We start from the raw sequence: 27,125 nt of genomic DNA on the forward strand, positions 1-27,125 counted from the left end.
ATAGGCTGTTTAAGAGGTGAGAGGGGGGTGAAAATGGCACTGAATCTATCTGCCAGGATATTGGCAATATCCTTGGGATCAGTATATTTAATGCCATTCTGCTGTAGCTCAAAGCAGATCCGAGCATTGCCATTTAGATTCTTGACATAGTTATAGAATGCCTTGTGGTTGTCTTTGGCAGTTTTAATTTTGTAACTAGCTTTGGAGGATTTTATGAGGGATCTCAGCTTCTTACTGAGGCTGGTAAGGGAATTTTTTGCATTGTGGGATTTTCCTCTTTTCTGCAACAGTTTCTTCCTTTCGTTGTACAGTTTGTTTATGGCAGGGGACCCCCAGACTGTCTTCCTTTTTTTGGAGGAGAGCATGTTGGTTCTATTTGGGATTGCACGATTCATGCATAATGTGGTCTCCTGAAATATGGTAACCACAGTTTTTAAATTTCATAGAACATGCCACATGGAGCAGTAATTATGCTAAGGAGCTGATTTAGTGAGATAGTCTTTGAATTGTTCCTCGTAAGCTGATGTGTTATTAGCCAGTCTGCACAATGACATTCATGTCTGTTCATTTCCAGGCTGGAAGGTTGCGTATGGTATGTGCATATGCACAATCACTGCAAAGCTTGGCCACACTATCACTTGTTAGCGTTCGTTAAACAGTGAATGTTGTTGTTTGTCTTTTCGGCTTTTCCCGGTTAGTGGTCGCCACAGCAGAACTCCGGTCCGCTAATGATTGGCAGTCTTTTTATGGTGCCGAGTTGCCAGCCCGACGCCCAACCTTCAGCGAATGCACACCCATGTCTTTCGGAGGCCACTCGACCGCGAGGAGGACATGCAGACTCCACGCAGAAGGCACTCCAGCCGAGAATCGAACAGGAGAACCTCTTGATGTGAGGCAAAGCGCTGTACCACCGCGGCTTGCGTTAAACAGTGAATAAAAGATTGAAATTAATTCTGCTGTAAATATGCTTAAAGATAAAGCATAGAATAAAACATTTGCTTGAATGTAACTAGAGTTTAGCAATGCAAAATGAGCATCCATACTATGTATGTGTTATGAAAACAGAACAAATGTTTTTCTAACATCAGAAAAAAAAAGTCTGACATGCTCTCTTACAACGGACGTGTCTTTTTATAAAATCAGTAGTACAAGCAGTTTCCGTCAAAAACATGTTCTTCCACAGTATCATCAAAGAATTTGACAGATAAATGTACTTTTTTTTATAGAAATCAGCAGAAAATTCTGAAAGGCAAATATTGCATGCACTCTCACATCAACAGAAGTGCTTACAAGCAAATATTAAATGGTTTCACAGAAGGGCAATGGAAAAAAAAATCTAAAAACAATTTGTACGTGCTTTATCACAAAACATTTCCTTAAACAAGTATGGAAAGTAAAGTATTGACAGAACAGATGTTTCCTTATAAAGCCCAGAAAAGATACCAAGAGGAAAACAGGATCTAAAGTGCGTGAGAAGAACAGTATACAAGACTGTATACTAAAATGGGTTAGAGGTATGTAGGAACTTGGGCTCAGAGGTAAATGGAGAATGGAAAGCTATCATTTATATTGGTTGCAAAGAAAAAACTTTGCACATTAAATCTGTAAGCTACAGTCGTACATCATGTCTGGTATAAAAGTTATTTATTAGTAACTATGCTTATAGTAACATAGTATTGTGCTGCAAAGTATATTGCTTTATCAGTGTGCAATCTGCAAGCTTTAAACAGACTACAGCTGCAGTCATGCAAAACTCTAATAATCAGACTCTGATTCAGCAGTAAACAGCCATCAAGACTTTGCGTCTTATGAAGACTTTGGTTCGAGTCCAGTATGGCAAGTACAGCATGCAGCACCATCATAAACTGATTTTTCATCACTCTGCAACACACTACTGGTAATATGCATCACTTCACCCACTACCAGTCGATGTGTCACAGTATGCTAAGTACAAGTGTCCATATTCTCCAGCCTATCATTTTCCCTGAGATTAGACCTAAACATTATGCATGGTTCTCAACAGTCAGGGTGCCCAACTGTTGCAGCAGATGTGCAAGTGTAAGATTTTCTTTCATCACTACATGGACCACAAGGAACATTTACTGTGGGATAATGAGATCCCCCTATAAAAAAATGATGCCTTGGACCAGCTTGCCAAGGCACTGAATGAGGTCACTGCCTTTACACAGCCTGGCAAGGGGTCTATATTACCTTATCGAAAGGGTCTAGAAAGAGTGAACGCTCTTTCATTGATTCGAAAAGGTCAAAACCCCTAAAGAGCAAAGAAACGGAACCGTGATTTTTTTCCCAGAGGAAAAAAAAATCGCTGCTCTGCAAACAAAAAAAAAGTTTAAACACAAAATGAAGTGGGGGGCACCCCCCCCCCCCCACCTAAATATACCAACTCTGAGATTGCACCATAGTGGAGGAAATGGCAAAGTCCCGAAGACAGCCCACTGATTTTTTTCCCCTAGGAAAAAGATTGATGGTCCATGTCTTCGCTCTTCATGGGTTTCAACCTTTTCAGATCGATGAAAGAGCATTTGCTCTTTTCATCATTTGATAAGGTAATATAGACCCCCTGGCAAGAAGGCCAGGCACAAATATACTAACCATAGGATGTGCCACACAGATCTTCTCGATCAGTGGGAAGTAGTAAGGAGACAGTGGCACCTTTTTACTGCAAGCATGCTGTGCTTAATCTGGCAGTGTACATTAATCCTAGCACCTGCAGCTGTACTTGCCTTCTGTTGTCAGGGATTTACTGTGCTGATTTCATTGTTTGTTTTACATTTTCCAGCACTATAGCAGATACAAGATAATAGAACAGTCTGTCAGAGGAGGTGAAACAAGCTCACCAGGTGGTGGAGTAACTGCAATGTACTGCTGGAAGTTATGTATTACTGCAGTGAACAGTAACACACATTATTAGTCTGCTATATTTTGTGTATTTTACATTTTCTGCTTTGTTTTATATTTCTCCATCTATGTTCTTTTTTTGTAGAATCAACGCTGGTGCATGCATGGTGAGGCAGTTGCCACCACATGGTGCAACTGCCTCTAAGCTTGCTGCAGCAATCCTCAGGCTTGAGTTTCTACAGGGCGATGCATGTTAACCAGTGAAAAATTATCTGGTCAGCTTACTGGTGTGCTCAACAGCTACCTTTCTGGAGAGCAATGGAGGCTCCTCATCAGACTGTGGTGCTGAGAGGGCCTTCCGGGACACTCAGAGGCAAAAGCAGTAGCTGGTAAGGATTAGAGGCAGACTAGTTATTGGATGCATTCATTTGCATCCTGGATAGTCTCCTTATGTTGTGGATAGTGCCACATGGCCGTCTGGCCCTATCAGGCCAAATTAAATGATGCACCCCCATGGTATCAGCCACAAAGGTTGATTCTCCTCTGGGATGGGATGGAAAGATCTCCTTACTCCTCCTCATCCCTATGTACAAGTCCATTCCTCACCAGTGCTATCAGACTTCCCTCTCAGTCCACATCTATCAACTGTTGCCATTCTTAAGTGTCAATACCTCCCCAGTTGGTCTCTATGTCACTGCATCCCATCAGTCTTTATCTGCATTACATATTCATTTGTTTGCACTCTGCTTCTTTCTACACACCCACCATCCTACTCAGTCTCCACCCTTGATTCTTTCTTCCTCCATAATTCTAACAAAACATGCACCTGTACCCAGAAGGAAATTACACCCTTCTTCACACAGACCCTCCCTTCCTGTTTCTTTTTGATGTGCTCCTCATTTTTGCCATTACGATCTGCCCCTTTCCACTCATATGATAAAATTACTTGGTACTTAGTTGTGTTACCCTTACATGGACTGCACCCTGTGCCTGTCCTCCAGCTATGGGCTGCTTTGATGCATGACCCACACAACATACATGCTGTCATCTAGCCAATTCACAACTTTGGACTCATTATCTGTCAGGTGGACCTTGTGGGGGGGGGGGGGTCACAGATGTAGGAGCCCTTTTGAGAGCAGCGGCTGACACACCATGTTGTCTGATTTAGGAGTCTCAAGCCAGAAACACCATACTCAAGCAAAGCACAAGATACTTCCTAGTTTATGATTAAAGGAGTTACCATATCCTGGTTTTCCCAGGCAGTGCTGGTAACCTTTTAAATGCCTGCAGTTGTGGGACCACTCAAGAAGACTGCTGAGCAAACTTGACAGCCTTCCACAATGTCTGCTGTGAAGGAGGATGAATCAATAGACTGTCAGATGGTTCTTTCTTGTTGGTTGCTGCCACAATAATGGAAGCCACCAGGGAGCTGTTGCTCCAGTGTGGTCTGTCCTCTGGTGGGCAACGAATCTTGCACAGCTTTCACAGGATGCTCTATACCTTGTCATGTTCCAGTCATGCCCTGCCACCCTGCCCATTAAACATTCAGTAGAAAAAGTGTCACACAGGAGGCAGAGGCAGACCTGCAGGCCTTGAACAGAACCTTATCAGTGGAAAAGAGTTTGGTTTCTGCACAATAACACTTAAAATTTTGCCAAACCTGACCATTCCCTTTCATTAAGGCTGATGTCTGGGGAGACACTATATAGGGGAATTGATGCATCTCCTCTTACATGTATCTTTCAGTAGTTGGGACTGGAGTGGACTTTCAAACCACCTGATGGCTCATGATGTCCCTTCACAGATGGATTTCTTAAGACCTTCAAATCTATCCTGTCCCAGGGGACAAGTAGAAAAGGCTGCAGATTGATAGATATCAAGAGATGCAGCCAAATATTGGGAGGATCATCTACTGCCTGTACGACATTCACTCGAAGGCCAATGCCAAATCAATCAGCACTAGACCTCAGCAGTTGCTGTGATGGCCCTAAAGGACATGGAAGTGGACTATGCTGAATACAGAGATACCAACATCAATGGACAGGATGGCTCTAACAGCAAGACTGGAGCACAGACTTCAAACACAGATGACACCAACACAGAAAAGGGTGCTGAGCAAGTTGGTGCCGAACAGTCAGCATCAAGAAATCAGTGATAAAACCACATCAACTTCAATGAAATTGGAGTCAAGGGAGTCAGATGCTTCGGAGTTAGCACCAAGGGGATATGATCCTGCCAATGCCAACACAGGAGTCTCTGGAAAGGACAATCCCTTTAAGACCTCCAGTACCAAAACCTCTACCAGCGAATGAGCTTCCCTCTGGGAAGACTAAAAGCCAACCCGATTTGCCCTAGCTACTGAGGGGGTGGGTGGGATGACATCTATATCAGTTTGAGATTCTACAAATGTTATCACCAATCACTTCACAGTCAAAATCTATAGTGCTCAATACAAACATAAGACCTTAGGGAGGAAGTGTGGGGGGGGGGTGGTGGTAAAGAAGAAACCTAGAAAGTTTCCTCTCAGAAAAATGGTTGCTGGCAGTCCTAAAAAAGCAATCATGGGCAATGACTGGTTCAGTGCAGGAAGACCCCAGCACCAGAGACAAAGGTGGTGTTAAAGTTATCAGACCTGACACCTTCACAGTAGAAGTAAAAGGTTTAATATCCTCCCGTTTCCTCATGCTTTGTCCTTTTTCCCTCGCTCTTTTTTTGTACCCATCTTTTTCTCTGACACAGAGTAGCAAGAAAGTTTTATTAGTCCTCCCTTGAAAAGAATGAGGGCCGAATTCTTTGCAGATCTCTCAGCAGGCCAGGTGGTGATCTGTCCCAAGTCAGACACGACATACAGCTTGTGGATGTCATAGGTCAAGATTTTATACCCAAATTGGGCACAAAGAGTCAAGAAACAGTAGAACAAACACCAATACTAGAAATAGCAACAGTGCTCTAATAATAATGTAATCAAGAAACTTACATAAAAAGGATAGCAAGTATCCTAAAGAGCACGTCAATGGAAGCGACTAGGCCTGCCGCACTTAGTCACAACAGTGGGAAGGAATACAATGCGTAGAACAGAGGGGGAAACAAAGACTGTGTGAAAAAACTTTTGAACAAATCAATGAAAAATACAGAAATACAGACACTTGTCTGATGCACTACAGATTTCAACTTATTCATAGAAGTAGCAAATAAGATCTCAGAACACAGAAGGGACAGATACACTATGGGTGAAGGGAAAGAGTGCAAACACTTGGAGAGGAGTCAGTTTGCCACATCAGATCTACATTAGTGAAAGTGGACGGACAGGATAATGACAGACGCAGAGTTTTAGAACTACAATCTGTAGACTGTCAGCATGTTACATGCTCACTAGTTTCCAGTTACTTTTCCATGTTATGTCCTTAGCCATGCAGATGGTGTCCAGATATTATAATTTTCATTAAAAATTTTATTTAAATATACTTAAGGAAGATGTTAACATTCTACACTATACATGTTGCAGCTATAAAATGTAATTTTTTATTGCTGCAGTTTGGAAATGGTTAAATTTCTTCAAATTTAAAATGTTTACAAGTAAACTTCATCCATTTCATTAAATGATATACACTAAAAACATCTGTCACATTTCACAAACCAAATTATTTGAACATTGCAGTTTCCCATTATTTAAAATGAAATAAGAATCTCTTTAGTACTTTTGTTAACACAGATCAATCATATACAGACATTTCTCACCAAAGAAGTGAGACAGATATGTTAATGGAATATCAGTTATGCCTCGTTGCAAACTTTTTAACTTCTGCTACCATAGAGTCCAGGAGGTGAAACCCAACTCACAAGATGCCTACTGCTCAACTGCAGAAGAAAATTATTTCTAGTAAAGACTGTGCTTTCCTGTATACAACTCAATTAATAATCAATGGTGAAGACTGACAGGTACAATTAACAGCTTTATCAATACAAGTATGAAGAGAGAAATCTAGTCCTTTAACACTTATGGTCAGTCACCCAAGAAAAGCCTCAAACCAGCAAATATAATCAAAATCTAGGAACCACAAAGTATTTATTTATTGCCTTTCATTTACTGGGATGGTTCGACTGGGCATTCAGGCCCATTTTCAACAGAGGCCCCGGGAGAAAAGCTCCATTAAAGTTACAATAAAATGTACACAGAAAAAAGAATTTCGGTTTCTTAACAGTAGACATTGGGCTTTAGAATCATGTAGTCGGTAATAGAATCATGTAGTCGGTAATACAAAAAAGATAGAGGTTAATGCAATTTGATTTCTGGGTGATGTTTTACAGTAGTACCCCCCCCCCCCAGCTGTTTCATGCAGGAATGGGCATGGCCATAGGGACAGACATGACTAATGGCTGCAATGTAGCATGCAAATGATGCATGACTGACATTTCATGCAGATTTGCCTGTGACATCACGAGTAGTTTAACTGCTTCCTCAAAGTAGTGCAATCTCCGAGTTGGTATATTTGTATTTATATACACTGACTCACAGTAAGACGTTGTCCTGTTCGATTCTCAGCTAAAGCGTCTTCTGTGTGGAGACATGCGTGAATGGGCGTACCTTCGTTGAAGGTTGTACGTCAGGGCTGGCAACTTGGTATGTAAAAATCTACTGCCAATCATTAGCGGACCGGAGCTCCGCTGTGGTGACCCCTAACCGGGAAAAGCCGAAGATTCAACAACATACACTGAGAGGTGTGCAGGGGCCCGCTGCAAAAAGCAGAGGTAAAAAAATATTTGTTAGCGACATAGATAACTTGATGTCTGTGCCACAAACTCGTAAAACCAGAGTTTAAAAACATCAGATTCAAATTATGTTATGTTTATTCATTTTAACAATGACATTCGAACAATAACAAGAAAATCAAATAGACCTTAAATAACAGCCTTTTAGGCAGTGACAACATTTAGAAAAAATAAAACCATATAGAAAAAGATAAAAAGTACAAAATACGCTCTGAGCAATCCCTCTTATAAAAGATAAAATAAAAGATTCTATTTTGCCAGCAAGGCTAATTTCACTTTTTAAAAAATGCATTTTGACAGGTTCAAGTTCGTAGTGTAAGATCAGTCCCACTTACTTTTGCTATTTTATTTGTGTATGTTTTGAAGTACGTGCCTTAACATGCCCTAACCCACTACACTGATTGTATGCCGACTGTACTATGCCTAGTAAACAGTTGCAGATGACATGTGGATTACTATAGCTTATTGTACATTTTATGAAGGTTACATTCATATTTTAAAATTGTAAATTACTATCTTCATTTATTACGTGACATTCATCACCTTCTCTATAACAGTCACCTGTTCTAAGAGGGGTAAACACTCTATTTTGATTTAACTGGCAGTTATTTGATGTTATGCCTCTCAACAGTTTCTGCACAAGAATTGTAGATAAAATAATAGGGGTGGGTTAAAGGATGCGCAAATAAAGACAGATTGCAAATATTGCCAAAACAAAAAGTTGATTGATTATCGCATTCCATTAATAACGAATGAATACTTGTGCAGACTTCCTCAGCATCATGTTTACTCATGAGGGCAGCTTGTTGGGTGGGGTTTGGGCGGGTCTTGCTACTGAGCATCGGAGGGGTACTGTTGTAAAACATTGCAGATTTCTGTTGGAGTGTTGTACAATAACTCAGTTGCATTTACATATACAGCAATATATAAATAGAAGTTATGTTCTTACCATAACGTTCCATGTTAGTTGTCTTCTTCTCGCCTTCTTCTTGCTGGATGGGTTCGGAGCCGACCTCGGCTCCGACTCGGCCACTCTAAAAGCTCGAGAGTTGGTTCCACCGGCTCGAGGCTCCCCTTATATCCCACAATGCTAGGCGTGAGTTACCTCAGATCTCGTTTGTAAGCTAGACCCAGCTATAATAGTAATAGAATAACTATAAACAAAGTCCACCTCTATAAACCAGGGAGAAGAGAAGGGTGACCTACATCCTGATCCAGGAAAATATGCACAGCAGCATATACCTAAAGTAAAGAGGTGGTAGAAAGAGAGGTCACAATCAAACTCCTCTAGGTCTGTCCAGGCCAGGGGGAAGGAGGGTGGGACGCAAGAAGAAAGCGAGAAGAAGACAACTAACATGGAACGTTATGGTAAGAACATAACTTCTATATGTTAATTTGTCTATCTCGCCTTCATTCTTGCTGGATGGGACCGCGTCCCTAGCACCTTGTCCCGGGTGGCCTAACGGAACAGACTCTTGAGAACAGTGGAACCAAAGTTAGCTCTATGCCTAGAAGCTAAATCCAACTTATAATGAGAGATGAAAGTGTGAGGAGTAGCCCAAGTAGCCGCTGCACAAATGGTGTCAATAGGCAGTCTGTCTTGGAAGGCTATAGAAGTAGCCAAAGCTCTGGTAGAATGGGCTTTAGGGTTTGTTAGGCAGCTTTTGGTGTCTAATTTCATAAACAAGGGAAATTAGAGATGTTAGCCATCTGGATAATGATACCCTTGAAACTGAAAGTCCCTTTCTGCCTTCTGCATAAGAGACAAACAGCTGGTCAGATTTTCTGAATTGTTTGGTTCTATCCAAATAGTACCTTAACTGACTATGAACATCTAGCCAATGCAATTTTTGTTCAGACCTATTAGAATATTCTGGAAAAAACACAGGGAGGTCAATGCTTTGATTTAGGTTAGATGCCGAGGCTATCTTAGGTAAAAAGGACGGGTTGGTTCGTAAAGATACCCTGTCCTTATGGAACAACAGATAAGGAGGTCGACAGCTGAGTGCATGAAGTTCTGAAACTCTTCTAGCTGAAGTAATAGCTACCAGAAAAAGAGTCTTCCATGATAGCAATTTTAAAGAACAGGAGGCTGCAGGTTCGAAAGGGGAGAGAATCAAAGAACTGAGAACTAAATTTAGGTCCCAAGGAGGAGGAGGATTTCTTATCGGAGGTCTGAGTAGAAAAACTCCCTTCAAAAAGGCTTTGCAAAGCTTGTGGGACATGATGGCAGACTCTGAAATGCCCACATGAAAGTTAGAAATAGCTGCCAATTGAACTTTAAGAGTAGAAGGAGATGAACCTGCATGGAAGAGTTCAGCTAGAAAATCAAGGACCATTTGGATGGAAGCAGTGAAAGGATCTATGTCCCTTCCTTGAGCCCAATAGGCGAAACGTTTCCACTTACTCAAATAAATCTTTCTAGTGGAAGATTTATGGGAAGCTATCAAAATATCTCGGACAGAGTGAGATATTTGAGAAAGCCTGGCTAAGGTTGGAATTGGAGGAACCAAGCAGTGAGGTTCAGAGAGGAAGGAGCGATGAAACTGACCCGACTGATGGATCAAAAGATCTGGAACTAGGTCCAGATGCCAAGGTCGCTCCAACAGAAAATGATGTAGAAAGGGGAACCAAACCTGTCGAGGCCAGTAAGGAGCAATGAGGATCAACGAGGCCTTCTGAGCGATAGCTTTCTGTATCACTTGAGAGATTAGTGGGAAGGGAGGAAATGCATACAGAAGTCCCGGGGCCAAACTTGTACTAGAGCGTCTCTGCTGGGCTGACCTGGTAGAGTGAATAGGGTGAAATAATCTCTGCACTTGCTGTTTTGGGGAGTAGCAAATGGTCGCAGCAAGGCTGACCCCACTTGAGAAAAATTTCTCTCACAACAGAGTCTTTCAGAGACCACTCGTGAAGCATGAGGATAGCTCTGCTCAACTTGTCCGCGATTTGATTGGACTTCCCGGGGATGTGCGTTGCTATCAGAAACCGCTGAGAAGAAATCACCCATTGCCACAGTCTGAGTGCTTCTCGACACAGGGGGTAGGACCTGGTTCCGCCTTGTTTGTTGATATACCACACTACAGACATATTGTCCGTCTGGATTGCTATCGTTCCCAAGGGAAGAGAGTCTTGAAGGGCTTGCAACGCTAAAAGCACTGCTCTCATCTCTAGAACATTTATGTGCAAGTGGCATTCGTGTGGTTGCCATGTGCCCTGGACAGTTCTGCCCTGATAATGCCCCCCCACCCGATCAGGGAGGCGTCCGTTGTCAGAGTAGCAACCGGAGGAAGGGACAAAGGGTCTTCCCAATAAGAGCTGAGGAAGACATCCACCACAGAAGATGATTCCTGCATGTCTGCGTAATCATAACGGTGTGGGACATCGGAAGTTGCTGGTATGACCATTGCGTGAAGAGCATCCATTGAAGGATTCTCATGTGGAACCTGGCTAATGGAAGCAGAGGTATGGCAGCCGCCATAATTCCCAACACTTTCAGAACTAACCTGGCTTTGACTCTGTTGCTGCTGAAGAGGAGTGAGACCAGTTTGTGTATGTCTGCTATTCTCTGAAGTGTTAGTCTCGCAGACATGTTGACTGTGTCTAGATTTGCGCCTATGAAGGTAATAGTACGACAAGGCGACAAAACAGACTTTTCGCAATTTATTGAAATGCCTAACTTTTGACAAATGCGAAAGGTGTAGTCCCTGGCCATTAGGAGAAGATGCTTGGTGGGAGCTGCGAGGAGCCAGTCGTCCAAATATGGAAACACCTGGAATCCTTGACGTCTCAGGTGAGAAGCTACCACTGCCATGCATTTGGTAAACACCCGGGAGGCAGTGGTGAGACCAAAGGGCAGGGCCCTGAATTGAAAATGACTGGTTCCCAGCCTGAAGCGGAGGAATCTTCTGGAGCGTCTGTTCATTTTTATGTGATAGTACGCATCCTGAAGGTCTATAGAGCACATCCAGTTTCCCTTTCCCAAAAGGGGAAGGATGGATTGCAGCGTGACCATCCGAAATCTTGTTTTCTTGACTGACTTGTTCAAGATACTGAGATCCAAAATTGGTCTCCAGTCCCCTGTTTTCTTTGGAACTAAAAAGAACCTGGAATAGATTCCGGATCCTTGCTGGTCTGCTGGAACTGGCTGAATTGCTCTTTTTGCAAGCAGCTTTGAAATTTCCAAAGCTGCAAGATCCCTTTGAGTGGGTGGAACATCTGGAAGGGATTTTTTTGATTGGTTTGGAATGCGAACGAAGGGAATGGAATAGCCTTCGGAAATGATGGACTGTACCCATTTGTCTTGAGTCAGGGATAGCCAGGCTTCTGGGTACAGTGACAATCTTCCCCCGACTGCTTCCGAAGGTGGGCAGTCGGGCAACACCTCAGGGATGCTGAAAGGGCTTATCAGAGAAGACTTCCCGATTGCCCTGGTTCTGCGGACCCCCCCTGCCTCTAGGGCGACGTCTACCATTGTTGTTCCCCACTCTGCCTCTGGCGGGGAACCGACTTTGTGCGTTAGGCGAAGTCCCTTGAGATTGTTTGCGGAACCACATTCTTCCACTTTTCTGGCCTTTGGGGTAAGGCCTAGGAGGAGTAGAAAAACGGACTCCGACGGCAGAAAGAGTCTTGCCATCTGTCTCGCACCTAGTCAAGGTCTCTTTCACTTGAGGACCAAAGAGTTTTAAAGGGGTCCGCAAAGTTGCATAGCCGCATCCAGGCATGCCTGCGTAAGGCCACACCTGTCCCTGCGGCCCTGCTCGCTCCATCAGCTGCATAAGAAAGGAGGCGCATGGAGGAGTTAGCTATGGAGTTCAGGGTAGCCAGCTGAGTGTTCATCTTGTCTTGAAAACCTGCAGCCGTAGGATCCTTCAACATGTCACTCGCTTCTTTGATCAAGTCTCTTTGAAGACGAGTAAAATGGCATAGGTAGTTCAGCGAACGCATAGCAAAGGTCGCTGACGAGAACATCCGCTTCCCGTACCTGTCCATAGACCTAGATTCTTTGTTAGGGGGATGAACAGGCACTGAAGGATCAGCTAGTTCCTTCTTGGTGGCAGCAGCTACCACCATAGCATCCACAGAAACACCTTTTGTGAGAAATTGCTTGTCAGTTGGTGCTGTTATAAATTTGGAGGGTCTCCTAGGGGTAGGGTCCACTGAATCAGGAGCCGTCCAGGCCTTCTTTGCAACCACCTGCATGAGGGGATCAAAGGGGGGGACACCCAGGAGGTGGAAGGGCGAGAGCCAAACGCCTCAAGATACACAGATTCATCCTCCGAAGGGTTAAGGGCTGGCCAATTTCCGCTCTGTTTCAGGATCTCTAGAATGTCTGCGAAAGAGACATCTTCAGAAGCGGAACGTGGGAACCCTCGAATCCTCTAAATCTGTGTCAGAGGTGACAGACTCAGGTGAGTCTATGTGCTTCCTCTTACACTTTCTCTTCCTAGGGGGCTCCCCTGCCAATTCAGGAGAGGCCTCGGAAGAGGATGAGATCCCCACAGGGGATTCTTGAGGAGCTTGCTCTCTGCGGTCTGGGATGAGGGAGTGAGTCGACATAACCAAAGGCACCGAAGTGGGAGGGGAGGACGGAGCCGACTGTGGAGTCGAACAAGGTTCCAACACACTCCGCATGACCTCGAATGCACCCCCGTCAGGCAGAGCCAGAGGTCCCCACTCCGAGAAGCTGAGAACCTCCCTCGGCACCGACAGAGATGGCTCCGAGGCCGATGTCGGAGCCGAACTCACCAGCCAAGCACCGAGAGGAGAGGGGGTCGGACAAGGGTCCGATGCCACTCACCCTCGGAGCCGACGAGGGAAGCCGGCGCCGAGATTCTTCAAAGAAGAAATCGGAGCCGACGACGGAGCCGAAGACAAATGTATCGGCTCCGACGCTACCACAGTCTTGGTCCCGAGACGCCCCGGCTCCGAGCTCAAAGGAGTCGGAGGAGGAATATTTATTGGAACAAGTTGAGGCATCGACTGATGAGTCGGACTCTGGAGCATTAGGGCCAGTGCCTCGGACTTCAAAAGTCTACTCACTACCCTCTGGAGGTCGTGATCTGAGAGCCTCGATGACCTGGAGGAGTGAGATCTATGGCTCCGTTCAGACAGCAGGGGAGACGCTGGAGCCGAATGAACGGAGCCAAGGGACGGTGACCTCGATCTCTTTCTAGATGTCGGCTCCGATGGTCTGATCGGAGCCGACCCAGGAATCCCTAATGCCTCGGCTCAGGCCGGAGCCGAGGAAACCACGGATACTGCAGTCAAAGACTCATCGGCTCCAGCCAGAGCCGATGAAGCAGTAGGCTTCGAAGCCTTAGGCCTCGACTCTGAAGCTGGAGCCGAGGTCTTAGAAGCCTTAGAAGGTTTCCCTGATGACACAGAAAGGGAACCTTCAGGCTTGATTAAACCCCTCAAAATGAGTTTATTTTTTCTCTCCTGCAGGACTCTAGGGCTGAAGCCATGGCATACAGCACAACAGTCCTGCAGGTGTAAAGGTCCCAGGCAATACACACAAGAAGTGTGACCGTCTGTCAGAGACATTTTCTGACAGCACGAGTCACACTTCTTGAAGCCTGAGACCTTTGTTTCCTTGGACATATTCAAGGAACCGAAGTGTAATCACACACAGAAAACACACACACACACACAGATTACACTGATAGGGTTCAAAGGGAATTATTTAAACTAAAGGTAAGTTAAAATAAAACTCCCTAATCAAACACATACACACCCTAAGGATAGGGAGGAAGGGCCCGAAGGCCTTAGGGAAAGAACTATAAGTTCTTTGGAAAAAAAGGGGGCTGAATAAAAGGTAGAAGGGATAATAAGTCCACTACACTATGGGGAAAGGACAATACACTAAGCTAGCCTAAGTCTAAAGAATTTAAACTAGTCTAACTTTCACTAACCTGGAGCCGGTAGAAAACACACCTCGATCGCTGTAGCGGCAAACGAGATCTGGGGTAACTCACGCCTAGCATTGTGGGATATAAGGGGAGCCTCGAGCCGGTGGAACCAACTCTCGAGCTTTTAGAGTGGCCGAGTCGGAGCCGAGGTCGGCTCCGAACCCATCCAGCAAGAATGAAGGCGAGATAGACCACTTAACATATTTCATTTACATAAGTGATGAAAAGGGTCTATATTAGATGAATGAAAGTTCATCTTAGCGAACGCTCGCATGAGCGAATATCCAGGTACTCGAAACTGCAATTGTGGGGGGCTGCGGGGGTGGGGGACCCCCCTAAACATATATTCCAACTCAGAGATCACACTACAGTGAGGAAAGGGCAAATATTCCCATCTTCACTGTACCGCAATCTCACAATTGCGGTTTCGAGTTCCGCAATATTCGCTCATGTGAGCATTCGCTAAGATGAACTTTCGTTCATCTAATATAGACCCGATGAAAACCGTTGTACAATTATAAATGTAGGTAAGATTTATTTACATTTACAGAATAAAAGACAAGAGAGCTAGGAATTAGTGATAGGCAGGGAGTTCCACCACCTGGTCACAAAGGACTATTACAGTGAGGCTAGAGCTGTATTATGGGGTTTTAAAGTAGGCTCTTTTTACCTGTGCAAAGGCAATGTGGTGGGGAGTAGTGCTGTGCTGGGGTGTGGCTGAACGCCATCGTGTGTGTGTGGGGGGGGGGACACCTTGTTGCTTGAGAGAGAAAGATGCACAACTCCAAACTCCTCACCTAAGATTTTGGACAGAGGGGAGAGAAGAGCAATGGAGTGGTAGTTGGAGAGATCTGTGGCTCATCCACTTTTGTGAAGAGGTACATGCAATTTTTTTTCTAGATAGTAGGTACATGGTTTTCTGTGATAGATCTATTTATGAGTTTTGAGATGGGGTATGCCAGGACATTGGCAGCTAACTTAAGGTATTCGGGTAGGAGTTGGACAGCAGCTAGTGCAGTGATTTCCAGTTTCTGAAGGTAATTTTTGATAGCTGCGGTAGGTATTTGGTGGAAAGAAAACAGTGAGGTACTGGGAGTATTGATGGTGGGGATAGAGAGATGGGAGGGTGATTAGATTCTAGTATAGAGAGAACACAGACTGAATGAAGTGTGTGTTGAACAAGGTGGCTTATAGGGTCTGTGTCATTGTTTGTGGTAGAAGGTGGGTGGTTTGACTGGGTATAGTAGGGTTTTCACAGTTGTCAAGAATGGTTATGATCATGGTGATGTCTGCCTTGAAATGAGTAAAAGAATGCAATTTTGCCTAGTTTGACCTGCTTACATTGATTTCTAAGTAGTCTAAAAATTTGCCATTTTTGTGGTGTTCTGTTTTATTCCATACCTTCAAGGCTTTCTCTCTGTTTAGCATATGCTGTTTAGTTTCATTGTTGAGCTATGGAACAGGTTTGCTTTTGGTTCTTTTTGCTCTTATGGGGAGTCAACTCATTTAGTATGTTGAGGAATGTGTTACTGAAATGGTTAACAGCATCTTCTACTGGTAGGTTTTTTGGGGTAATCCAGTTGTACTGGGAGAGGTAGGTTAGAAAATGTGTCTTTATTAAAGACAAGAGTCTATGTGCTTGTTTGGGGGTGTGACTACTTTCCCTTGTGATACATGTGGGGAGATGGTCATTGATGTTATCTAAACTATGTTTGAGGGGAAGGTGGTAAGGATCCAGTCTAGTAGTGAGCGCCTACTGCTGTGTTTTGTCAATTCTAGTGGGTGAGGTGATTACCTGAGTGAAATTAAATAGATTAATAGAGAGAGTAGGGGAGTCTATGTTTATAAGTGAATGGTCTGTATACAAGTTTCTTTATTTACAATAGTGGAAAACCACTGAAGAATGTCTGAGAATGGGAATGCTGCCTGGGAAATACGTATGACAGCAATGCAAATAATTTTGTGCTTGTTCAGGTGTAGGAGGGCAACATATTTCTGTGCTGGCACATTTGGGGTGACCCAGTCGGTATCTGGTGATGTTGCTTTTTAAAAAGTATTGCAACCCCCTAGCTTTTTCTGTAGTCTATCATTTATTTAATCATATCTGAGAGAAGGATTTAGTCATCTTTAGTGTTTAGTTTCAGCAAAGTTTCAGTGATGACTAGAATGCCTGGGTTGTGTGCTGCAATGCATGCATGGAGAGCTGGAATTTTTCTGTAGATGCTTCTGAGGTTTATGTGCATCAACAGTAGGATGTGGTTAGAATTAGTGGGTTGTGTGTTGGCAATGATGCGGGCTGAAGAGTTAAATGGGGCTCAGTTGACTTGAAGGGGAGGTCCAGGTTTTGGGTGGATAGCTCCACAGAGCGGGAGAGTGGAAGTGTGGTAAGACAATCTGTACCATTTTTTTTTTTACATTTATCTCTTATGTCCAATACTGAAATATGGGTTGGGTAGTTAGCTGATATAGCTGTAATTGAAGAAGGCCCGTTTTCCTAATGATTGCGAATATGTACAGTTGGGTAGCTGGTGTGTGTTTGTTGACTGGGAATACAGAGTTTAGGGGGAAATAAGAGTGATGGGGGAAGGGGACTGTGGTGGGATGTGTAAGAGTAGACTGAAGGAGTACAACTTTATAAATACATTTGGGGAATACAGTTATCTGGGTGGAAGTTGTATGCTATTTTTGCTACAGTTTCTTGGAGGAGATTGGGAAAAGTGAGTTAGGTGGGCATGTGATACGAGTTTTTAAGTAGGAAGAGTCAGGTCTGCTGGATGCCTCAGCAAATTTTGTTGGCTGTTTTGTTGTAGTGGGTGGGGATACAATGGCATAAGTTTACCTAAAAGTGTAACTAGGTGGGAATAGGGGGTAGGGGAGGGAGCTGGGTCAGAATGTGGTACAGCTGCTGTGGGTAACAAAAAAAAAAAACACCATCTGTAAGTCTGAAAGTTATACAGGAACAGGCAGTATAATAGTATTGAAATATTGAGATAAAACTAGAGATTTAAGTGTGTAATGAGGTTGCAAACTACCAAGGTTGAGATTGGTAATTAGGAAAAGGAAAGTTTGGAAGAAAGGGAAAATAATTTTTTCTTAAGTACTTTTAAGGCTAACCACTTTTAATGCTAAAAGTAGAAGTGGTTTGTTCATAAGTTCTCAGTGAAAACTTCAGGGCATGGAAAAGGGAAGAACAAAACCAATACAGACCTGCCTATACAGGCAAAGCAGGACAGTCACAAAAGCAGTAGCTGGAAAGAGCAATTAAAGTGCAGGCTGCTAGCAAGAGTACGGGGGTAGCTCAATTACGGGGTGGGATTAAGGTGCAGTGGAGGCTATTTTGGATTTTAGCTAAAATAGACAAAAAGCAGATCACCAAGCACTGGCCAAGTAGAGAAGATATATTACACTTGGTGCCATTTTCAACATAGCATGACTAGGATAACAGAATGAAGTAAATTCCCCATACACCAAGTAAAAAGGTAAGTCTAAGTTTTCCAGGGCTGGATGCTGTAATTATTCCGGTGTAGTCTTGAGGTAGGGTGCAGTTCACGACTATCTGGCTAGTGCAACTGGCTGAGGTTGGACAGTTGTTGGCAACTAACTCTCCAGACAAGTTATTACAGTTAAAACGTTAAAGTAAACGTACAGCAAAATGTATTACACTGAAGATTGACTGAAGTTAATGCTAGACATTATGGAAAAAAAGGAACTTGTTCGTGTTAAAAATACAGTACCTGGACTTCTTTTTCAAAACGTGTCTTCTCATACTGAAGTTTCTCTTTAAGGACCTGCAGAGTTAAAAAAAAAAAAAAACGTAATTGTCATACAGCCACTGCCAACACAGTTTAGGAATGCTGCAAGCGCTGTCCTTAAATTGTGCAGATTAGGCATACATTTCACAAGTATTGCACCTGAAGAGCACACACTGATTTAAAAAACACAAATCGTTGTTCAATTAGCCACAAAAAAATAATAAGCAATGTACCAACCATAACATTTAATCTTCAAAAGTAGCAGTTCAAGAAAGCATGAGCAGAGGACTTGTGCTGCTCTGGTATTCTTCATCAGAATAACATTTCCTAGCAAATCTCCTCCTTGTGTCACCATCTGCAAATGGCATTTCAATGCTCATCACAGCATAAAAGGGACACCTTCCACACACGCTGTTTAAAGTCTCTCTACTTTGTTGAAAGGCTCCATGTCAGCCCTAAAACTCAAACCCTATTTGCAATGGAATTTTGATATGGTGTGGTAAAAAACACTAAACACTACAAGGTCCACAAAACAGCATCTTGGGAAAGTACAACTGCAAAAGAAATATACCAGAACAGTAGATATTTTAGTAGGATTACTGCTGCAATCACCATAAGGACCTCTGCTGCAGGCAGAGTTCCTACATCCAGCCTGTCTTCCAGAGTTTAACATATCTCCAAGATGGGTTGCCTCAACTTATCAGTCCATACCATGCTTTTTTTCCCCTTTCTTTCTCTGAGCTATACAGGATTACACAATGCCTAGGATACAACATCCAGCCACCTTCCACACACCCAAAACGACAGGTTTGGGCACCAAGCCCTTCACTGTTTTCCTGACAACAGACAGAGGAAGGCTGAGCCCTGAAAGGATAAAGCGAGAAACAAAAAAGAAACATATATGAATATGCTCACACCCAGTTATAAAAAGCACACAAAAAACAAGGGGGATGGAGGGAGGGAGCAGCTACTACAGCAGTGATTATTTCAGCAGCTACTGTTACGGTAAGTTTACTTACACAACTGTACTATGTTCATAGTATTGATCACTGCTGCAATACACTTTAGCTATACGAGTAGATTACCCCAGCTAATTACATTTGGGAGGTGGAAGAAGAGTCCAGGAGCCCCTGGAGAATGGCCCTGGCAAAGCCTTATCTGGACCTAGAGAAGGAATCAAGCTTATAGTGCCTTGTAAAAGAATTTTCAGAGGACCAACTAGCAGCTTCTAGAATACTTCTAGAATCCCACACTTTCCAAAAAGCCATAGATGAAGACACAGCCCTCGCAGAATGGGGCTTGACCCTGCCTGAAATAGTTTTTTTGGAAATAGTTTGTTTCGACACAAGAGATGAACAACTGATACAAAGATCTGAAAGTTTTAGTTCCGTCAAGACAGTTTCAGAGTTGTCCATGGACATCCAAGGTATGGAGTATCCTTTTTCCCCTAATTTGTAGGTTCAGAAAAGAAAATGGAGAGCTTGACAATTTGGCTTAAACTCAGATACCACATTAGGCATAAAAGGATTAGTTCTCAAACTACATCCCTATGGAAAATGAGATAAGGTTGACTCACCATAAGAGCTTGCAAATCAGAAACCCTTCTTGAAGAGGTCAGAGCAATCAGTAAACTGTTTTCCATGTTCAGAGCTTCAAATCAGCCAGGTTAGCTGGTTCAAATGGAGCAAGTTTTAGCTTCTCAAACACAAAAATTAAGATCTCAAGGAGGGGTCACCAGTTTTCTTTGCAAAACCCCTTTCAAAAACATTTTGGCACAAGGCTGCATTGAAAGAGGATGATCCATGGACAGACTCACTTAAATGGATGACAGATGATCCCTGATAGAGAAATAAAGGCCATATACTAACTCACACAAATATTGTAAAGCCAGAGAACAACAAAGACCTGAATGGGTGTCGATTATGTCACCAACTAGAAAACCTCTTCCCTTTGCTAATATACAATTTTCTACTAGCAGGGTTTCTTTTCTCCATTAGTACCTGCAGCACATCCTGAGTAAACAGGTGCCTAAAAGGGATTAAGACTCCATCATCCAGGCAGTCAAATGAATTTGATAGCTTTTGGGGTGTATCAAAAACCCCAGTTCTTGATAGAGTAGATCCACTCTGAAAAAGCTTGTGGTAACTGCCCCTGGCCATTTCCAAAAGAATGGAGAACCACAGTAGCCTGGGCCAGAATGGAGTTGCCACAATGATCTTGGAGGGATTCTTTATGAATCTTCATAATTACCCTGGATATTAGTGGAATGGGTGGAAAAGCATACAGGAACACTTCTGTCCATGGAAGAGAAAAGAAAAAGAATCTGTCTTCAGGCCTTTTTCCATGGCGTCCTGGAACAGAATATTGCCAGTTGATTATTCAGAAAGGAGGCAAACAAGTCTACTTCATGGACTCCCCACAGAAGGATCAAATAGTAGAATACCTCCTGATCTAGTTTCCATTTGTGATGGTCTGCCCTGGTCAGTTTGTCTGCCACACCATTTTGCTCTAACAGAATGCAGGACGTCTGTAGAGTGAGATTGTTCTGTGAAGCTGTATCCCAGGCTAACATGGCTAGTCTGCAAAGAGGGCATGGCCTAACTGCACCTTGCTTGCTGATGTACCACATGACTGTGGGATTGTCTGCAACCATGTGAGGAGGTCCTGCGGACCAAAGACAGTTCAGAGGGTTGACCTCCTTGATTAGGGCAAGCATCTCCTTGATATTTATGTGCTTGTGTCCGTGTCCTTGGTGCCCCACACCCCTACACTTTTATCCCTTCTAAAACTGCTACCCCAAAAAATCTGAGGCATCTGTGGTAACGGACTGCTTTGGAGCAGGGAGGAAGAAGGGAGACCTCGATTTAAGGATATCAGTCTCCATTTCTATTCTGATTGGGATTTTAAATGATAAACTGTTTGTGCAGGACCAAAAAGAGACCTCAGATACCACTAACTTTCTCGTGTTGAGTCATGCTAGGAATATCATGAGAATCCTAGATGCCATGAGATTCAAAATCCTGAGGTACTCCCTCACAAGTGACAGAAGTCAGAAAATGGAAACGCTTAGAAATAAATCTGTTTTTATCCTGTGGAAGAAAAGCACTTTAAATTGATATCTCTAACTAACATCAAAGGAATACAATCTTGTGTGAAGGAGTTAAGGCTTATGGTCTCTTGGAACACTGCTTGTGTAAGAAGTCTCCCAGCCAAGAGAGGGATTCCGGACACACTGAAAAAAACTCTGCAAGGGTAAGCAAGTCATCTGAGTATGGAAAAATGTGGATACCCTGCAGCCTGCAATGAGTTATAACTGAGCTAAACACACGCAACACTCCAGGTGCAGTGGATAGTCCAAAGAGTAAGGCAGAGAACTGATAATCTGATTGAGACATATAAACACTAAGGAAACATCTGAAGTCTGGATGAATAGGGATGTGATAGGCATCTTTTAAGTCTAGTGTTACCAGAAAACGTAACAGGTTAAGTAACAATTCTGAGTGTGGGCACAAAGACCCAGAACTGATACCTAAGCAGTTTCTTTCTTTGGCACTAGGAGCATCTTTGAACAAACACCCTTCTTCACCTGGAAAGAAGGAACTTGTTCTATCACTCCTTGGAAAAGCATGCGATGAAGAACTGGTGAAAACAAAAATGCCTGATCTGGAGAATGAGGAATGACTGCCTGAAAAGAAGGAATTTCCTTTCCAATGCTATATGTCAGCTTGATGAAGGACTTTCAGATCCCACTGTCTAAAACTATCTGTTGCTAAAGAGAAAAACGGAGATTTAGACTTTCTGGAAGATAAAAAGGTGCCGGGGTGGGAAGGGGTCATGAGGTCTTTTGAACATTCAGATTTGTTGGACTTTTCTTGATTTTGGGAGGTTCAAGACTTCGTTTTGGAACCCTTTGCCATTTCTTCGTAAATGTCTGTTTAACTGTAGTTTGATGAGAGACTTTATTCTACTGTCAAAACTGGATAAGGAGACAGAAAATCCCTTGGAAAAATTGATAAATGAAGGCTAACAAAAGCATGGAGATTCCATGCATCAGACTGCCACTTTCATCACACTTTTTGATCATCTCTGCAGCACAGGGGGGCAAATACTGAATCTCTACCCAGGGGTGGATTTTCAGTCAGTCACATTTTTATCATCCTCTGGGTGGTTCTGAGAATGCAGCCATGCAAACCTCCTCAAAACAAAATCAGTTGCCATATCCCAGAAGTAGCATTTGATTCAGAACTACTTATTGTTTAGTGTGTGTGATCTGTGCAATACAGGAGACTAAGATACTTAAAGCAGATTTCTTCCTACAAGAAGAAAATGCAGATAAAACATTCCTCATAACTTTCACGATTACACAATTACTCAGAGCCAACTATCATACGAGTCTAAAAATTCAAAATTATGAAAAAGAAAAGATGTGCAAAATCTTACCATAACCGTAGATGTCCCCTTCCATGTTGTAGTATTCCACATGTGGGTTTACTCCTCTTGCTTCGTGTACGTCCAGCCAGTATGCAAACGTTTTCAGTCCCTGTGGGACGCCTGATGTGGCTCTAGGAACGTGGGCCATAAAAGTGACATCTGCACGCACCAGCCCTCAGAACTGAAAGCCCCAGTCAGAGCCAGTCCTAGAAAGGGCAATGCCAGTCCTGACCCATCTAGAAAGGGAAATGCAATGTAACAGGAGGGTGGGAAGAAATACTGCAACATGGAAGAGAAGGACATTTATGGTTATGTTAAGACTTTACACAACTTTTCTAAGCTGTTTCCAGGAACCCATGAAGGATAGCCCTGGCAAACCCCGCCCCGGCTCTAGAAATATGGTCTAGTTTGTAATGCTTGGTAAAGGTATGAACTGATGACCAAGTAGCTGCTTCAAGAATAGTAGAGGTATACAGGCCTTTGAACAAGGCTCCTGAAGAGGCCATAGCCCTGGTGGAGCGTGCTTTTACAGTGCCAAGCAGAGATTTTCTGTGGTACCTGTAGCAGAAGGTGATAGCTTTGGAAATCCACACTGAGATAGTCTGTTTGGTTACTGCCTTTCCCACAGCTCTGGCATGGAAGTAGACAAAAAGTTGGTCCGCCTGTCTGACAGACGTGGTTTTATGCAGATAAAACCTGAGTTGTCTGTGAACATCCAGAGAGTGAAGTACTCTCTCACTGTCCCCGAGGGCAAAAGGTAGGTAGATGGATGGCTTGATTCAGGGACAGGTCAATCACCACCTAGGGCATGAAGGCAGCATTTGTTCTAAGAGGAACCCTGTCATTGTGAAAAACTAGGAAGGGTGGAATGGCCATAAGGGTTTGTAGCTCTGATACCCTTCTGGCTGAGGCTAAGGCCACAAGTAGTACAGTTTTCCATGTACAATGTTTTAGAAAGGGTTTGTCTGCTGGCTCAAATGGAGGAAGTGCAAGCTTTTCCAAAACACAGTTAAGGTCCCATGGTGGAGGAGATGATTTTCTGGGAGGCCTGATGTGAAGAACTCCTTGAAAAAAGCTTAGGGAGTCTGGATGCTAAAGGGGGGTCCAGCGGAAGATATGCTGAAATTGCAGACAAGTGAGCTTTAAAAGCAGAATAAGCCAAGACTGACTGCAGTAGCTCACACAAGTAAGACAGGACTAAAGGAGTCTCACTCTCAAGCATGTCCAACTGTCTATTAGGACATCAGTGAGAACCTTTTCCACTTTGAAAGGTAGGATTTTCTTGTATTTGGTTTCCTGGCCTCCTCCTGGACATTTAAGCATGTCCTTGTTGTAAAGGTGTCTGTAGGGGATCAGAATCCTATCAGCCACAGGGCGAGATGAAGTAGCTACCACTGTGGGTGTATCTGGGATCCCTTGTGCTATGTGAGAAGGTCCAATCTGAGGGGTTACTTGTGATTGCCCTTGAACAGTTGAAGTAGGGGGAACCAGTGTTGTCTTGGCCAGTAAGAAGTCACCAACATGATTTTTGGTCTGTCCTGCTGAATTTTCAGCAGGACCCTCTGAATTAGTGGGAAGGAAGGGAATGCATACATAAATTTTCACTTCCACGAGATTGCAAGGCATCTGTTGCCACTGTCTGCGGGTCTGGTATCCTGGCGCAGAAATCAGAAGTTGCCTGTTGGAGGAGGCAAACAGGTGTATTTGAGGAATACGCCACCAGTGGACCAGGTCCAGGAAGACATCCCTGTGAGACATCCATTCATGGTTGTTTGTGATGGTTCTGCTGAGATAATCTGCCTGGGAGTTATGAAGACAGGGAATGTAGACCGCCTGCAGAGTTGCTCCTTGTGTGGTGGCCAGTTCTCATAAGAGACAAGCTAGTCTGCAGAAAGAGGTAGGACTTTGTCCCTTCCTGTTTGCTGAGGTACCACAGAACCATGGTGTTGTCCGTGAAAATCTTCAGGGGACCCTGTTGGAGAGAAGGTAGGAAAGCATCATGGGCCAGAGGAATTGCCCTCATCTCTCAAACATTGATGAATTTGAGTTTGTGTGGCTCTGGCCACAGGCCCTGCGCTTTTTTTTTTTTTTCAAAACTTTTTTTATTTTCAATATAATTGAATAAATTCCATAATATTTATAAATATCATCTAAATTAACTATTTACGCTATTTACATTAGCCTGACACTATAACAAACCTAATATGTACAATTACTGTACAAGTATGTCCAATCCGTTATCAGAGTGTCTAATCAGTCATTGTATGGTGTCAGAGATAAAACTTTTCCCCTAGGGTTGCTGATAAATGGCTTTGGATACAATCTTAGTTCTTTAATTTTAGTTTCCAGTAATGCTGTGGTCTTCAGTAGGCTGTAGAAGTCTTTCAAGGTTGGTATTGTATTTGTATTCCATCTTCTTGTTATACACTTCTTTGAGATTGCAAGTATAGTCATACAAGATAGACGCTGGACCTATTCAACGGAGAACCTTTGTTTACATTTAATAACACAAGAGTTTTAGTTAAATAAAATGATTCATTAAATAAGGCTTGAAAAAGTTAATACCATTCCAAAACGGCTTAATTTTAACACAAAGAAAACGTGGCTCCAATCTGCATTGAGTACTTGCTCACATCTCCAACATCTTCCTTTAATGGAAAAAATAATTTTGCTGGTTCCGTCTGGGGTTAAGAATGCTCTGTGCAAGCATTTCCAGTTAAAAACTTTCCAGTATTGTGTGAAGGATGTATATTTTATCGATAATGATATATTTGTTTTAATAATCTTCAGTTAACTGTATTGAGTGTCCTTTTGTTATAGGTTTCCAATATGAGGTTTTGCGTGTTTTATTAGTATCAATATTTTGCTGTTGTTGTTGTGTCTTTCGGCTTTTCCCAGTTAGGGGTCGCCACAGCAGAACTTCGGTCCGCTAATGATTGGCAACAGACTTGCACGTGCTGGCTTGCTGGGTCTAACGCACAACCTTCAACGAAGGAACGCCCATTCACGCATGTCAACACACAGAAGACGCTCTGAGAATCGAACGGGCAATGTCCAACTGAGGCGACAATGCTACCGCAGCACCACCACATTTTTGTAAAACTTTGAAATACTGTTTCCCATGTCAAAGTCATTATATATGATTTCATAAATTTAGGTATTTCTTTAAAATGAAGAATTATTCTACTTAACTCTTGCGAGTAAGATAGAATACTCTGTAAAGTTAGCCAGTCCTGTTGTGGAATGTCGTATGTTGTTAGTATTATTTGCATATCTAAAACTTTTAGTTTTGATACATTAGACCCAACAAACAAATCCTTTCTGTTCCCAGGAATTAATAATTTCTCTAAATATTTTATGTGGAAAGTTCTTGGTGAATATAAATGGTGTTATAAGATCAAACCAAATTTTAAGTCTATATTTGCATTAACAATTTTCCTAAATGAGTCAATGTAATAAACTAATCATACAAGTTTTAGTGGGTTTAGTTATATGATATTGCAGACTAATATACAATATGTGCCATGGCTGATTGTTTTTATCTGTTATTTGAAATTATTTTTGTAAATCAAATTCATTCATTAATATTAGTTAGTAATTATTTCCAATTTGCAGAGTAATTTTGACTTATCCAATCTGAGATGGGATTAGATATTTATGTGTTTATATATGTTTCTAGGTCAGGAAAGTTTAATCCTCCTTGTTTCCATGGTCTGATATGATGCATTAATGCTATTCGGTTTCTTTTGGGAAACCATAAAAAATTTATTAGGCATGAATTTCTTTCTTCAAGTATATTATTTTCTGGTAACAGTTGTATTGACAAGGCTGTGTATAGGATCTTGGGCAGTAAAAAAACATTTTCATTAACTGCGGTCTATTTTCAAATGTTAATATAATCTTGTTCCATTTTCCCACAGAGACTTTAATAATATTAATGATATTATTGTAGTTTTTTTGAGACTAGTTCATTATCCTTGCATAACTCAATTCCTGGATATTTTAACATTTATTATTGTAGTTTTTTTGAGACTAGTCCATTACCCTTGCATAACTCAATTCCTGGATATTTTAAGGTAGATTCTTGTTTCTCTATAATGCGATTCATTGAAATGGAGTCCTGAAGTCATGTAGAATTTGTCAATTAATATATCTAATTCTTCTAATGTCTCTTTTGCATTAGATAATGTTAGTAATATATCATCAGCAAATAGCATTACTTTAGAATTGTACTGTTGATAAACATCTATTCCTTTTTTATATTTTTACAAATTAAATCTGCTAATATTATAATAGCCAGGGCAAATAGTATTGGTTACATGGGACATCCTTGTGTAGTGACTTTTGTTATATGTATAGATTCAGAGGTAAAAGGACCTAACTTGATATATATATATATATA

The 27,125-nt window shown here is 42.5% G+C and overlaps 1 protein-coding gene across 5 annotated transcripts in view; it reads right to left on the reverse strand.

The window, feature by feature from the left end:
* Positions 1 to 27,125, reverse strand: part of LOC122791042 (myomegalin-like) — a 3,200,315-nt gene that overhangs the window by 2,610,603 nt on the left and 562,587 nt on the right. For all 5 annotated transcript variants that reach the window (XM_044058817.1, XM_044058818.1, XM_044058820.1 and 2 more), the window contains exon 9: positions 18,275 to 18,328. In XM_044058817.1, the coding sequence (XP_043914752.1) occupies positions 18,275 to 18,328 (54 nt within the window). The remainder of the gene's footprint in view (positions 1 to 18,274; positions 18,329 to 27,125) is intronic.

The sequence above is a fragment of the Protopterus annectens genome, chromosome 16.part0 (assembly GCF_019279795.1).
Source record: "Protopterus annectens isolate FY-2018-M chromosome 16.part0, PAN1.0, whole genome shotgun sequence".
In the NCBI taxonomy this organism is placed as follows: domain Eukaryota; kingdom Metazoa; phylum Chordata; order Ceratodontiformes; family Protopteridae; genus Protopterus; species Protopterus annectens.